Genomic DNA, 15,966 nt, shown 5'->3' with positions numbered 1-15,966 from the left:
TATACGAATAGGAAGGATTGGGAGGGATACGGGCCGGGTGCTGGCAGGTGGGACTATATTGGGTTGGGATATCTGGTCGGCATGGACGGGTTGGACCGAAAGGTCTGTTTCCATGCTGTACATCTCTATGACTCTAAGTCCTCATGCCTCAATTCGTGTCTAACCTATCATTAGTTTTGCTGGGTTTAGGAGAATGTGCTGCATCTCTGTAAGGAGGCTGCATCTCACGTAGGCCGCTCAGTCATTTGCTGTGGTAAGTCTTAACTCTTGGCTACTGCCTTTCTAAGTGTTTCAGACATACACCATGAAAAAGACCTTTGATACTAGTTGTTAGTCAAACTGTTACACAAAGATTTGATTCACAATATTCTAGTGTAATCAGGGATGCCAGAGTTAAAGATGTTCCAGCAGGATTTGAACCCAAGTTCCCCAAAGCATTATTTGGGTCTCTAGATTAACTGTCCAGCGATAGTACCACCAGGTCATTACTTTTCCTGGGTAATGGGGCAGAATGTCCTTTGCCTCTTATCAATGTAAGAAAGTAGCCAAAGAAAACAGCATTAATTTTATTCTGAAAACAAGGTTAACACATGTACATCTTCATGCAGTTTACTGTAATGGGTACAGCAATAGTCATAACAGACTGTTAAAAGATTAAATATTCACAACCAGTTCCACACATTAAGACGACAAATGGGAATTCGGGCTGGGTTTTGACTATAATCTGCATCACAGGTACCAGAGTACAAGGGGACCATTTCGTACTTCCTATATACAGTGTGGAAATCTGATGGGTTAACAAAGCTATATTGCTTGCACTATACCACACACAGACGAGGGATATGCCCACAATGCATTGCACCTTTGGGCACCATTTATTCATTCAACAGCCCCACTACACAGACTCGGGAAAAATGCTCCAGGTGCAAGAAGGTTATGTACACATTCACCTAGGAATCAAACATTAGTCACAGACCATTTTATTCATTATGGTGTAGCTGTAATCCCTTTTGGAAGTTTAATTATGTTGGTTCGATCAAGCAGCCTCACTGTAAAGCTTATTCAAGATGGTAATGTCAGAACAGGTGCAAATAAGTTCTGGGAATAGCTGCAGACAGATGAACTACGTGGAATGGGCTCAGAACACAATTCATCATCCTGTCAATGTTGCAAAAGCCCATGTTGGCATTGATTTGCTCTTCTGATGAGTTAGAAGACTACAACTGAGATGGGAGTGGAGGGATGACATTTCAAACTCTCCCTGACCTGATCTTCCAATCTCAGCCACACGTGGGTACCACAGCTTAGAGTGGGTGCCTCCTCACCTTCTACAGTAAGTGGTGTGCAGTGGGTGAAGTGTGGGAGGCACAGTTTCCAGTTACAGTTCTGCCTCCCCTCCCCTGCCAAGAACTGGATAGGAGTACCTTTCTACTGAGACACATAATGATCCTCCCTTACAGCTGCCAGGGAGATGCAGGTTGTCAAGATCCAATGGGGGATGAAAATGGAACCAAGGCAGAGGGAAGGGGAGGGCAAGAGAAAGATTTCATAACCTCATTACAAAAAAAGGTGTTGGTTTGCAATATAAAATGGCACCTACAGGGAGGAAAATGGCAGAAAAGCCATCTTTACAGTTACAGTAATGAATGACCAAATCAGTAACCCACAGTTCCTCACTGTATATTCCTATTTGCTGGCTTTTATTGTTATTACAGATAATCAATTCAGAATAGAATTAGATATTTCATGCGAGACTACAATATTGGTTCTGAATGATCCTGGAATCAATCCGCCCAATCCACATGGTTCAGGCCACAGAACCTGATAACTAACCAACCTGTACCAGCTCACTCTGCCACTCAATAATCTCTCTCAGTAAGCTATTGCTTGCAGCCTGCACACTGGAAGTATTTGATGTTTGTTACATTACGGAGAACTGAATAGTCACATAACAGATTGATTTTATACAGAGTTTTATATTTTATATACATATATATGTATATCTATATATATACTTGTATGTGTGGGAGTGCAACATTTGAAATGAGAGAGGACAATGCAACCAGTTTCTTAGTGCTTTGTATTATGAGTGGGGAATAGCAGGTGAAGAAGCAGCTAGAGGCCTGATACCCTGGAAAAGTCACATATAAGGCAAGAGAGAAATAGGAGCCATTTTCCTACAGTTACTTTGCTAATGTAATATTTACGAGGTCTACTCCGATTAATGCTCTTCAGTTTACTCTAGTTAACTAATTCACATTTTGACTGGAAAGGCAATCAAAATAAATCTTACATCCGTATCATTGAATTAAACCTACAGAACACTCCACTCATTGTGGATTACTATCCTTCGGGAAATGTGTGGAATATGGCCAGGATTCTAATTATGAATAATTAATAATTCTAATTATGAATAAGATTTCATTATTGCTGATTGTAGAGGTTTCAATAATTTAGAACCAATTTACAGCCAGTGCCCTGGCTCGAATCATGGAAAAAGCTGACAGGTGGATATAACCCAAAGTTGCAATAAACTGCTTAAAAACATCCTGGACCCCTCAATACCTCAGGAGATGTTTAAGGTGAAACGTTAACTCTGATTTCTCTTCACAGATGCTGCCAGATCTGCTGGGCCTTTCCAGCAACTTCTGTTTTTGTTTGTGATGAACAGAAGGATAGATGGAAATAAATCTTTACCTCCACAAGGGAGCCCAGAACAATGTTACATTTACAGCAAGGGTGATGATCTGCAGTTGTTCATAAAGTAAGGTCATGAAAATTAGAATCTCTCCCACCAAAGGCCATTGAGATGAGGTTAATTTTGTAAACTTAAGATTAAAATTATTCTTCAAAATTTAACTTTTGTTTCAAATGAAGTCATTACTTTTAAATTCTGTTTTTAACTGAATCACGTTCAGAATCCTTGCTAAAGAAGTACGCATCAAAGGATTTAATTCCGCATCTCTACCAGTATAAGCTGTAGCAGTTTGACACAGGGAATTGTCTCCATATTTCCTCATTAAGACCCGCTTTTCACTGGAAGAGCAAAACTAAGAGGAGGCAGATTCACTGCCATGACTTTCAATGAGTTTCTATCAGGATGGCACGGTGGCTCAGTGGTTAGCACTGTGACCTCACAGTGCCAGGGACCCAGGTTCAATTCCAGCCTTGGACCATGTCTGTGTGGAGTTTGCATGCTCTCCCTGTGTCCATGCAGGCTTCCTTTGGGTGTTGCGGTTTCCTCCCACAGTCCAAAGATGTGCAGATTAAGGTGGATTGGCAATGCTAGATTGCCCAGGATGTGCAGGCTAGGTGGATCATCCATGGGAAATAGAGGAGTAGGAGGGCTGGGTCTGAGTGAGATGCTCTTCAGAAGGTTTGTGTGGAATGGATGGACCAAAAGGCCTGCTTCCACACTGTAAGGATTCTATGAATCTCTGTCACATTATTGGGAGAAAGAAGGAAGGACAAAATAGGTCTTCAGGCAAAATATGGGGGAGGGTACAGTATTCTAGTACATCAGGGCAGGTAAAAGAACAGGGAGTTGCCTCCCATCTTGCTTAAAGGATGATACATAGCAAAAAGATTCAAAGAGAAGTTAAAGCATACTTTCATCAATCCCCAATATCAAATTGGCAGTCTTACTCAGTTTAGAAGAATGGCCAATTTCACGGGCACCATTTTGAGGCACAATTCTCAGGGGCAGTGTTGAGGGCGCTTTACTCTGGATTTAAGTCAGCTACATTTGACATTTGAGCACTTGACAATAACAATGTAAACAGTTCATTTTTCTCCAATACTACTACTCCCCGCCATGACCAGCACAAAGGTCAGACCGAAAAAGGGAATATTTCCGAGAAAAAGGAAAACGAGTGTCAATATTCTTAAATAATACAATTCTGAAAGCTACTTTTAAATAATATTAAATAACTCTATAGCGTAGTGAATTAGCTGGATCCAGGGTTCCTGCAATTTTGGCAACGGTTTGAGGCAAGGATCGTATTTGAACTTTGACTGAAGCTAAGCTGAAACATTTAAGCAACTTTGCATTGTTGGGTATTTTTGTTTAGTGTCTAATTTTAATATTAAACTACTAATGTGATCCTTCACCCCGGGCATCTGAGACAGGGGAGCTTGTCTCAATGCTACATGGAGTGAAAATACTTGAAAATATTTTTTTAAAAATATGCCACTGACTGAGGGAAGCATAAATTTCCCAGGATCTTGGTTTGTCCCACAGTGATTCATTATTTCGATGCCTGGTGAAGGCTCTGAGCTTAATCCTTAGTGTGGGAGAACAGGGGTAGGTAGCACACAGTGTTTTAAGTATCAAACAGGATTTCAAATAAGAAATAAATAAAGTAACTCTTTTCCTCCTATTTACTATTACATCACATTCTTTAGAAGTTAAGAGTTTACCGCTTTCTTGCTGTCACATGTCAAGTCTGAACGTGAAGGGCAAGTCAGCGTTCTGCTTTAAACAACCAAGTTTTTTAACATCAGGACAGATTGTGAGCTCTCCCCACAATCAGACCCTGAACACTGGGCATTAGCTAAAACAGAGATGAAGAGAATTCTTTTTCTCACAGAGGGCAAGATTTCTTAGAACTCTGTTCGCCAAAAAATGGTAGAAAAAAAAGTGTACTCAAATACTTTTAACGTTGACACAGAAATACTCTTGACAAGCAAAGGGGTGAAAGGTTATCAGTCGGACGGGAAGGTGGAGTTATTAGATCAGCAATGCTCTTACTGAATGGAGCTTAAAGGGCTGCTGTAACCCAACAAAATGTCGCAAATCCATGCTCCTAAACTAAGAAGGGATTTTATTTGCAGTTTACGCAGACAGCCAAACAGCCTTAATGTTTGCAATCTGAAACAGGAGGCAGGAAAATATCGACCAGTTTTGGATCTCATCAGTGTTTCAGTAGGGTTCTGTCTCTCCCACTGTTCTGAACAGTGTGTCTCAACCTCAACTTTGTGATTGTCCCTCTAATATTTCAACACTTGGGCACACAGACTGATGGGTTGTGATCAAAAACAGACTTCCAACCTGAATGAATACGGATATTATGCAGTTTTGTTCTTGGATATTAAATACCATTTTTGCAAACCCATTGAACCAAAGCAGTTCTTCTTAGAACCCAGTGTCATCTCCTGTTCTGCTTGCAAGAAAAACAAATGGTCAGTCACCAGGAAAATATTATCCCACGCTTTGGGTGATGTTCACTCTTTCATGCATCTGCCTTGCAGTCGAGTAGATAAACTGGCCAAAGTGGCCGAGTCCTGATGCACCGTTCTCCTTACATGGGGGCAGGGATGGCACCAGGGCTTTGGAACTCCGAGCTCCATCAATGACAGAATGCAGTCAAAATAACACAAGTCTTCAAGCAGGGCCAGCCGTTTTCAAGTGCACAAGAGGGTAACTAGTAAACGATGGACTTGTCCTATTCACACACACCTCTGGCATCAGTGCTGGGCCTAGGGATGGCGTGGGAGAGAGAGAGAGAAAGATACAGAAGTGAAGAGAAAGCAATACACAGGGAAAGGAACGCATCATCTCTGGATTTGCAATCTCAGGGGAAAATGCACTTCATTTCACCAATGATCAATGGAGAATCTGGCCCTTCCTGCTCAAGCTGAGTTAAAAACCAGTCACAATGTTAGATCCTAGGTCCCTGTGTGTCAGATAATATAGATATTTCTCTGTGGGAAGGGGGGGGGGGTGTTACCCTGTTTGAGGATTGGCTGTTGGGGAGGAGAGGGGAGGGAAGGGGGAAGAAAGGGAAGAAAAGGGAGGGCAGGGAGGAGAAAGGAGCTGGGGGATAGGTCATGGAAGGGAAAGGAGAAGGGGAGAGAGAGATGTGGAGATGGACGAGAGGAAAACACTGAGGGGTGGACAGGTGATGGGGAGGGGTATGTGTTATTTGTTGACGGATGAATTGATGGATGGATGGAGTCAATGCCCCCATGCAGGTGTGGAAGGTATGCCCTGACAAGGATGTTCCTATTATGAAGAAGGGCTTACTCTGTGGACAGGTTTAGGGAAACTCTTTGCCTAGGTGAGGCTTGTCATTGTTGGTGCAAACACACAGCGATGTCCCAGTTTACCTTTTACAGGATCTTTGGGGTGTGGCAGCTACTGGCTGTCGTGAGTGGGGAAAGCCAATGGTAACTTTCTTTTCACAGCACATTACTCTTAATAAGCCACAGGAGCTGGTAGCTGTCAAAATTATTATTGATTTGCAAGTTTCCTTCATCCCACACAACCCAGTGTCAGATCCAACATCCCTCCTGACATCCAAACCACGAAATTAGGAATAATTTTAATGTCCTTTCCAGTTCAGTCAAGTGTTATCACAGGGCCCCTTCCTGCCATCTAGTGTCAGTGACTCAGTACTACAGGCACACCACCCACTGTCACTGTAGTTTTGATCTGGAGATCTGAGGAAGGGTCACTGGACCCGAAACATTAAATCTGATTTCTCTTCACAGATGCTGCCGGGCCTGCTGAGCTTTTCTAGCCATTTCTGTTTGTGTTTACCGATCCTGGGTTGTAGCGATTAGAGTCCATCAGATCCACTAGATTTGGGCAGAAAGATTATAAAGGATTTGAAGTGAAAGTGTGCAGAGTGAACTTATTGTAAACAAATAAGCTGTAAACGAGCGTAAGACCAGCGAAACCCAGTATCATCCTCTCTGGCTACCGGCAGCACCAGTGAAGCAATGTCCTGGTCTTGTTCAAAATGATTGGCTACCACTTCAAATCTTCTTCAGGCCTACCCTCAGAGGTAGCTTCATCCCCATTCCCAGAAACTCCAGCTCTCTGGAATATGGTCTGCTGCTGCGTTCATCCCTCCCAAGACAAATTTGCCTCACCTTCATTCAGTCTAAATTCTCTCCCATCTCCTCCTCCCGAGAATACTGCTCCCTGAAACCACTCCTATATGCACAAGTCCAAATGCAAGTTTCCCAACACTCTGGGAATTAATGATTCAGACACACACAGGCACATGAACAAAACTGGGTATTTTGTTTTCCCATTTGCTTCTACTGGTTTGTAACAATCACCATTTATTTTCTCTTTGTAATTTTAATTAACCATATTGTGTTGGAACAGTAAGGAGTGGCAGATAGAGTTTAATTTGGATCAATGTGAGGTAAAACAAACAAGGGCAGGACAATTCATGGTAGGGCCCCAGGGGTGCAGGTATATAATCCTTTGAAGTTTGTGACACACAGGATGGTTAAGAAGGCATTTATCACGCTTGCCTTTATTACTCAGGCGTTTGAGTATAGGAGTTGAGATGTCATGTTGAGGTTGTACAGAATGTTGATGAAGCCTCTTCAAGAGTACTGTGTGGGGTTCTGGTCATCGTGCTATAGGAAGGATATTGTTAAACTGGAGAGGGCTCAGAATGGATTTACCACTGGGAGTGAAGGGTTTGAGTTGTCAAAATAGACTGGATAGTCTGGAACGTTTTTCACTGGAGCATAGGAGGCTGTGGGGTGACCTTATGGAGGCTTTTAAAATCATGAGGGGCATTGACAGGGTGAATGACAGGTCTTTTCCCAAGGGTGGGGGAGTTCAAAACTAAGGGGCATATTTTTAAGGTGAATGGTGAAAGTTTTAAAAAAAAAGACATGAGGGCAATTTATTTTACACAGTGAGTAGTTTGTGTGGGTAATGAACTGCCAGAGGATGTGGCAAATGCAGGTGCAATACAACATTTAAAAGACATTTAGGTAAGGACATGAATAGGGAAGGTTTGGATGGATATGGGCCAAGTACAGGCAGGTGGGACTAGCTTAGTTTGGGTACATGGTCAGCATGGACTGAAGGGTCTATTTCCATGCCGTATGACTCTATAACAGTGAACTGCACAAAAACACTATTCCAGGGAATAGCCACGGTTTGATGAGAATAGGAGAGATGAGGAGTAAAATAAAAACTGCTGTGGGCAGGAATTTGCCACCACGAGAGCACATGATTTCAGAGCTTGGTGCATCAGCACTGGAGATGTGCACGTTTCTTCTTCGCTATTCCTTCCTTATGCACAATTTTCCTCTCATACCATTTGTGAGCTCTTTAAATTGTCCAAATCTAAACCTGAAATTAGGCTGAGATTCTGACCGAAGAGAGGACAGTGTTAATCTTTTTATACCGATAAAGTGTGGCTCCCTTGCTTCTTAGATGCTGCCTGACTTGCTGTACCTTTCCTAGCACCACACTTTAATCGATTCTGACTCACCAGCATCTGCAGTCCTCACTATCTCCTCATCTTTTTAAATCGCCCAGCGCTCACTAATCACCAGAAAATGCAGCTCAACAAGTTTGTTCTGAGAATGTCAGTGAAACACAAGTGATGGCAAAGCGACCTAGCATTGAAGAGACTGGACTAAGGTGAGGAATGAGGAAGAATGCACCATCTATATGGGTGCTGCTCACTGACTGGCTCAGTGTATCATTCTTTAGCAGTTTTAGAACTTTCAGCAGTTGTAACATAAAACAAAAGAGGAATGAAAGGTCTTCTATACAGATAAGCAGAGGGAGAAATCCAACAAAATAAAATTGATTCTAATCTCAGAAGTAAAACATTTTCCATCGACATTTGGATGATGAGCTGGCTGACCTTTTGACCTCCTTTCAGCCCAGTCCTTTATTCTGTCTCTATCTCTCTCACTCCATCCTATCCATTTCTTATCCATCTTCTTTATGCTCACAATGATCGTTGAGCTTCTGAACTTGCTAAGCCTCCTTCTTTCTGATATCTGAAATCTGTTCTAACTCCAGCCGCATCATTGCAGCATTTACCACCAGGACTCTCTCTTTCCTAATACCTCAAACTGTGGAACTCTTCACCCTTGCCAGCAATCTTCTCTTTCTCCAGCAACAAAGAGTTTCCAACAATGAAACTTGATATCCTGCGACCATTACTTGTCAATATCCCCAACATTTTTCCAGCATGTTCCTGATTCTCTTCAAAACCTGGCAATTCCCGGGAGGATTGCCCTGATGATGTAAGAGTTTTCAAAGAGAGTTACTGACCTTTTCTGTCGACTCGCCTCGATCTGTTGATGTGGACTGTCTATTGGACACGTCTCCTGAACCTTTTAGCTGTAGTGACTCTGGAGAAGCACAAACACTCATCTCTTCTCTGTAAAGAGAGACAGAAGTTAACTTTTAAGTTATTTGTTTTGGTTAGAAGTTACCCCCGTTTGAAATCCTCAACATATAGGCTGGAGTAAAAAACAATCAGCTCTTACAATTGCTTTGATAACAGAAGGCTGAGGGAACATTTTAAACCTATATCTTACCCCAGAAAAATGGGAGCAGACAAAGTTGGTGGAATGGAACCTCAAAACACACATTCCGAAATATTGAATCTAAGGAAGTGAGGTCATGGTAAAAATAGGAACTGTTCTGTCCCACTGCAAATCAAAATCAAATAGGTCAAATAAACAGGATCTGGAACAAGGTAATTCATAACAGAACATCACTATTTGTTTTTATTAATTAGCATTATTATTTTTGAGGGAGAGTTGTCTCTCTGATGTCCTTGTCCAATTGCTTACAACTTATGAAATTGTTATATTTTGGGACTGAGACTTTAATTTAAGATAAAATTAAGACAGTCATAAACCCTGTTCTCTGTCTGCTTGATAGAAGGCCCTGACAGTTTGACTGTTAGAGATTAAAAAGGGATTCGGTTTTTTTATAAGGAAGTGAGTATAAGGTTTTACACTTGGAGACCATGGCAGCAGCCTATGTGCTAACAATAGGATCATCTAAAAATCTCCAAAATCACTGAAAAGTATTGATGATGCTTGTTTACTTCCACGATAAAACGGAATTCGAGTCTTAAAGAAAGCTAATCAGCATCTCTACCTGGATCCAAAGCCCATACGATTCATGTTGCCATGGAAATGGACTTTGGAGAGGCAAGTGTCTAAGATATCCTTGAAAACTCAAAGGTGGTTAGTCTGTAAGGATCTGGGAGAGTGAGAGTGTTGCAAGTGATAATACACTGTGGCTTATCAGGCAGGAAGGTGAACGCAAACACAATCTCAGATTGGGAAGACTGAAAGCTGGAAGGTTTATCTAGCTTGAACTGGAGAGACAATCTTCAGGGAAAGAAATCATGTGACAGACATCTGAAATTATAAGTCTCAAAACTTACAAACAGCAAGAACAGAAATAAATCCTCAGGAGCTAAGAATCATCTTGAATTGTTTCTGGGAGAATTGAACATCTATTGAAAGAACACTGCAAAGTTAATCTGCGAGGTGCTGTGTTTTCCGTTGTGTTAATAGAAAATAGGGAATATTTCGTTTTGTGGTTTAAAGTGTGGTCACCCTGCTGTAGGAAGGATGTTTTTTTACACTGGGAAGGGTGCAAAAAAGATTTATAAAGATGTTACTGAGAGTGGAAGGTTTGAATGATAAGGAAAGGCTGGATAGGATGGGATTTTCATCCCTGGAGTATCAGAGGCTGAGGAGTGATCTGAATGAGGCTTATAAAATCATGAAAGGGCATGGATTGGATGAATAGGATGGGGAGTCCAGACTAGAAGGCATAGGTTTAAGGTGAGAGGGGAAAGATTTAAAAGGGATGTAAGGGGCAACCTTTTCACATAGAGGATGGTGAGTGGATGGAATGAGCTGCCAGATGAAGTGATGGGAGGCTGGTTAAAAGGCATCTGGATGGATATATAAATAGAAAGGGTTTAGAGGGATATAGGCCAAATGCTGGCAAATGGGACTAGATTAATTTAGGATCTGTGGTCTGCATGGATGATTCAGATGGAAGGGACTGTTTCTGAGCTATACCACTCCACAAGTTGCCTCCATGAAATTTTTAGTCAATAGTCAAAACACCAAAGAACTGCAGATGCTGGAAATCGAACACAAAAACAGAAATTACTGGAAAAGCTCAGCAGGTCTGGCTGCACCTCTGGAGAGAGAAGCAGAGTTAACATTTCAGGTCCAGTGACCCTTCTTCAGAACTGATAGTAGCTAGAAAAATGTTGGTTTTCATGCAGAAGATAGGATGGGGAAGGGGGGTGGGGAAGGTGTTTAGGAGTAAATGATAGGTTTCAGGTCCAGCGAGCTTTCTTCAGAACTGAAGGTGGTTTGTTTAGTCAATGGTGCTTTGCATCTTTCATTGCAATAAAAGTCAAAGGGCATGACCTTTTCTTGTATTATTCTTTCATTATTAACTAAAAGTTTGAAGATGTTTTTAAAATGTACCGGTGTCTTTACAGATTGGAATAAATTATGTCAACTACAGGTCGAGGTGAAGAGACACAGGGCAGCTCAAACCCAAAGCTCTATCAAGCTTGCTGTGCTGGCCATTAGACACACATTGGGACAGACTAGGGTTACCATGACTCTGAACATGCTCCTTTTCCTGAGCCCATTTAGATTCCCTACAGTATGGAAACAGGCCCTTTGGCCCAACCAGTCCACACCGACCTTCCGAAGAGTAACCCACCCAGACTCATTTCCCTCTAATGCACCTAACACTATGGGCAATTTAGCGTGGCCAATTCACCTAACCTGTACATCTTTGGACTGTGGGAGGAAACCAGAGCACCCGGAGGAAGTCCACGCAGACACGGGGAGAGTGTGCACACTGCACACAGACAGTCGCCCGAGGCTGGAATCGAACCTGGGACCCTGGTGCTGTGAGGCAGCAGTGCTAACCACTGAGCCACCACGTCACCCATGTACTTTGCCTTTCCAGAGCACACAATCTGGCTCAGGTTGGGACTCAGTGACATGAAGGGGCATGACAAGGGATATCTAAACACATCACAGTGCAACCTTTGGTAGCTCAACAAGTTTCTCAGTATCTGTGTTGCTACCACCGCTATCAGGCGAGAGATGAAATGCAGAGAGACCCGCACATTTCCTTGAAGAGCTTTTCAATTCTTCTGTTTTCTGTGACCAATAACTGTTTCGCACGACTGGAGTCAGAATGGCGCTGCGGAGAACGAGACCTCGAGAAATCCTGTGAAGACACAGAAGATTGGGAGATAGAGTCACTTCTCCTATTTCACCTCCATGTACAGTCTGATAGAAACAAGTTTGTGAGCAATCCGTTGTCTCGAATCATCTCTGATACTCTCAAAAATATGTGGCCTTAAATATTCTGTCCTAGATTATCGTTAGTGCATGGCTAGATTGAGACAAGAAACTTCAATTTAAAAAAAAACTATTTATTAATTGGACAGTAGGTTAGGTGCTAGACTTTCATCTTCAGACTCAGTTAAAACCAGTCTGCACTGAGATTACCAACTCGGATTAGAGTTAATCCTGGAGCATATGTCACATAACATCCATATTCCAATCACCCACTCAGGCAAACTTCTATTCCCATTGAACTAAATCAAAGGAAAATAAAAGAAGAATTTTTAAAAACTGTTTAAATGTCCTTAAGGTTTCTCTCATGTTGCTTAATCCAGTGTCCAGGAATCAAATCCCTACATTCTGGTCTCAAACACATTGCTGTAAAGATAGTAACTCTAACCTATACTGATGGGATAAAAGACATGCTCTTTCTATCAAAGGGCCCACACAAAATAGATTTTGCCATCTCAGTCGAGTTTCTGAAGTGGAAATCCTCCAAACATGTTACATGAGTTGATTGTTCTTGTTTATTCAACACGATGAAATGTTCTTTTGAATTTGCAGAGATGGATAATGCTATAATAGTGCCATCTACTGGCAGGCTGTATTTACAGCACCAGCCATCGTGCAGAAAGCAGTGTGTCCCTGCTTCAAAACAAAAACTGGAAGAACTGCAGCTGCTGGAAGTCAGAAACAAAAATCAGAAATTGCTGGAAAAGCTCAGCAGGTCTGGCAGCATCTGTGGAGAGAAATCAGAGTTAACATTTCAGGTCGAGTAACCCTACCTCAGAACTGATGGTAGCTGGGAAAATGTTTTTTTATGCAGAAGATGGGGTGGGGGGATGGCAGGGTTGGGAGTAAGGAGTAAACAAAAGGTGAAGATAGACCCAAACAAACAGAGAGAACAGTTGGACAGACAAAGGAGTGGATAATGATCAGCCTGGGAGAGTGAATAGCTACTGATGGGGACTGTGAGTGGCTAACAATGGGTGATGTGTCATAGCTGACCATGTGATAACAAGGCCCGGTGTGTGGGGGTTGAGGTAAGGACACGGGAAAAGGTGCCTCAAACCCTAAAATTGTTGAACTCGATATTAAGTCCAGAAGGCTGTAGGGTTTCTCAAGCAGAAAATGAGATTGCTTGCACTGAGCTCCGCTGGAGCACTGCAGCAAGTCTGAGTCAGAGATGTTGGCCAGGGAACAGGGGGATGTATTAAAGTGGCAGGCAACTGGAAGCTCAGGGTCTTTTTTGCAGGCAGAATGTAGGGGTCACCCAGTCTATACACTGTTAGCCACTAACAGTCTCCATCAGTAGCTATTCATCCTCCCAGGCTGATCATTATCCACTCCTTTGTCTGTCCAACTGTTCTTCTTTAACTTTCGGCTCTAACTCCACCTATTGTTGACTCTTTAGCCCCTCCCCTATCCTATCTTCTGTATATAAAAAAAACAACTTATGCCTAGCTACCATCAGTTCTGAGGAAGGGTCACTGAACCCGAAACGTTAACTCTGATTTCTCTCCACAGATGCTGCCAGACATGTTGCCTTATCAGAGCATGGAACTTCTGCCTTCTCCTTACTGCTACAATTCTACATGTGGTTAGAGTTTTCTCCAGCTATTTCGAATTGTGTAGCTCTGTCAGGATGGATGTGGCAGGCAGTGAAACATTGTCCTGGCTTCAGGGCTTCTGATCAAACCCCAGTCGTTTGCAGCCATGGGTGCACCATTGGACTGCCCCTCGAATTAAAGTATGACTTGCAGAATAAGCAGAGGTCACCCAGAACAGGACCAGCTACTGGAAGGAGGAGGAGGAGGAAAAGAACAGGGAAACAAACTCAAAAGGAGGAGCTGCTGGAAAAGCACAGCAGGTCAGGCAGCTTCCGAGAAGCAGGAGAATCGACGTTTCAGGCCGTCATCAAAAGGAGGAGGCCATAACCACTCAGGGTTGTTTAGGGAGCAATTCTACTTCCCTGAGCCTGACTGAGGAATAATGTGAGAGATGAAAGGATGTCCAAACAGAAATTTGCCACTAGCCCAAGGCAGGACTGGGAGGACCATATTGCAAGTAGGTTCCAGTCTGGGGACCACCCCATCTCATTATTTTATCCACTACACAGTTCACCATCCACTGTGTGTGGGGGAGGTCACTGACAGTTTTTATGAATTGAGAGATGACTACGTTTCATTCGCTGTTTCCAGAGACCGAGTATGTTGCTTCACTAGGAGTGCAGCTTTCCCCATTGTGTCGCCTGCCAATGACTGTATACCCGCTGTGTTTGTGGATGCTGCTTGCCAACTGTGCCATATGCTGCAGCTGAAAGGGGTGCCACTTCCTTTAAGCTCAAGCTGGTGTGTGACCAGACACTGTGAATCATGTCTGGTATCTTGGCAGTAATCTGGTGGAAAACCACATGCAGTGTATCACCAAAGTGTGGTAGCACAGGAGGAGGCCTTTCAGTTTTCACTCTGTACCAGCTCTCGAGAAAAGCATCAGGACGTAGTGCTACTCTCCTGCCTTTTCCCCATAAACCCTGCTCGTTGTTTCAAGTTAAAATTATTATCCTGTGCCCTCCTGAATGCCACAATTGAACCTGCCACCACCACAGTTCCAGGCAGTGCATTCCACACCCTAACTATGTGGTTTTTCTCTCGCATCACATATACTACTTTTGATAATAACGTTCTCCAACCTTTGATGAGCGGGAACAGTTTGCATATTGTTATGGTCCAGACCCCCTCAAAATACAACTTATTTCAGTACTATAGTTAAAATACACTAATAAGTGTAGAATAAGTTAACAGAATTTAGCAGAATAATAGGTACAGTAAGTATTGCTAAGTAACTGTTTTAATATAGCAACATCCCATAAACACACCCCTTGGCAAATAGGCAAATTCAGAAAATTAGACTTGTCTCTCAGGTAACCCAACAACTGAGAGAAACCCCAGCTTCTGGAGGGGAGGTGGGATTTAAGGAAACTTATATTAACCCTGACCCCATCCACATTCCCACTCCCATTGATTGTGAGTAACTTTCAGAAGTTTGGCATTGGGGCTTGTCTCGGTGCAGCTGTACCTTAGCCTGTACACAGAGTAGGCCTGTCAGCCAGAATGGTTTCATATCGACCCATGTTCTATGCTTTACGGTTGTTTATTTGATGTGTTCACTTTTTAAAAAATATAAACTTGTGAAGATATTTGTTTGAACGCGTTAAAATGCCGAGCTTGTTGCTCACCTCTTGCTTGAAGCATCTGCCGTCGGTCATTGCTTCGTGCTGGCCTCGCTGATGGACTCCATTGGCAGAGCCTGCGCTATCGAGTGTCTATTAAACCGAGAACAACAGCAGGGGAAAACTACCATCAGTAACATCTAATCCATACCACAAAAAAAAGCAAACATCAAACGTGGTGTCATTTAAAAGAAAAACTGCAAAAGCCAGCAGTTTTATTAAAAAGTTAGGTATATCACTGGTTAAGAGAATGATCAATAATCACTGTGATGGTCAGGCAGGCAGCAAATAAGGTTCTACACAATTCTGACCAATATTTCTACACATCAAGGAAAACCGCTTCCACGGGCTCAAATCTCCTGATCCAGCTCGGAATGCCAGCTTCCAATCTGGATCGAACAAAGTTCCACAGTGACTTACTCACTGTTTTCGGGCCCATCCTTCTTCTTGGGACTCAGGAAGCAGCAGAGGGAATCTCTGTCAGAGTCTCACCCCCTTCTACAAATGCCACTCGCTGCTGTATATGATTAGATTCCCTACAGTGTGGAAACAGGCCCTTCGGTCCAACAAGTCCACACCGACCCTCCGAAGAGTAATCCACCCAG

At 42.8% G+C, this 15,966-nt stretch overlaps 1 protein-coding gene across 6 annotated transcripts in view; it reads right to left on the bottom strand.

Annotated features, from left to right (window-relative positions):
- Window positions 1-552: 552 nt before the first annotated feature.
- Window positions 553-15,966, bottom strand: part of clip2 (CAP-GLY domain containing linker protein 2) — a 161,251-nt gene continuing 145,837 nt past the window's right edge. For all 6 annotated transcript variants that reach the window (XM_087977496.1, XM_087977498.1, XM_087977497.1 and 3 more), the window contains 4 exons: window positions 15,368-15,454; window positions 11,907-12,010; window positions 9,047-9,155; window positions 553-5,478 (listed from right to left, as the gene is read on the bottom strand). In XM_087977496.1, the coding sequence (XP_087833622.1) occupies window positions 5,467-5,478; window positions 9,047-9,155; window positions 11,907-12,010; window positions 15,368-15,454 (312 nt within the window). In that variant the 3' untranslated portion in view covers window positions 553-5,466. The remainder of the gene's footprint in view (window positions 5,479-9,046; window positions 9,156-11,906; window positions 12,011-15,367; window positions 15,455-15,966) is intronic.

Source organism: Chiloscyllium plagiosum, unplaced genomic scaffold, assembly GCF_037043375.1.
Source record: "Chiloscyllium plagiosum isolate Xiang-an unplaced genomic scaffold, Cpla_swu_hap1 HiC_scaffold_31, whole genome shotgun sequence".
In the NCBI taxonomy this organism is placed as follows: Eukaryota; Metazoa; Chordata; class Chondrichthyes; order Orectolobiformes; family Hemiscylliidae; genus Chiloscyllium; species Chiloscyllium plagiosum.
Note: the sequence above shows the minus strand (reverse complement) of the source record. Positions and strands in the feature narration are given on the sequence as shown.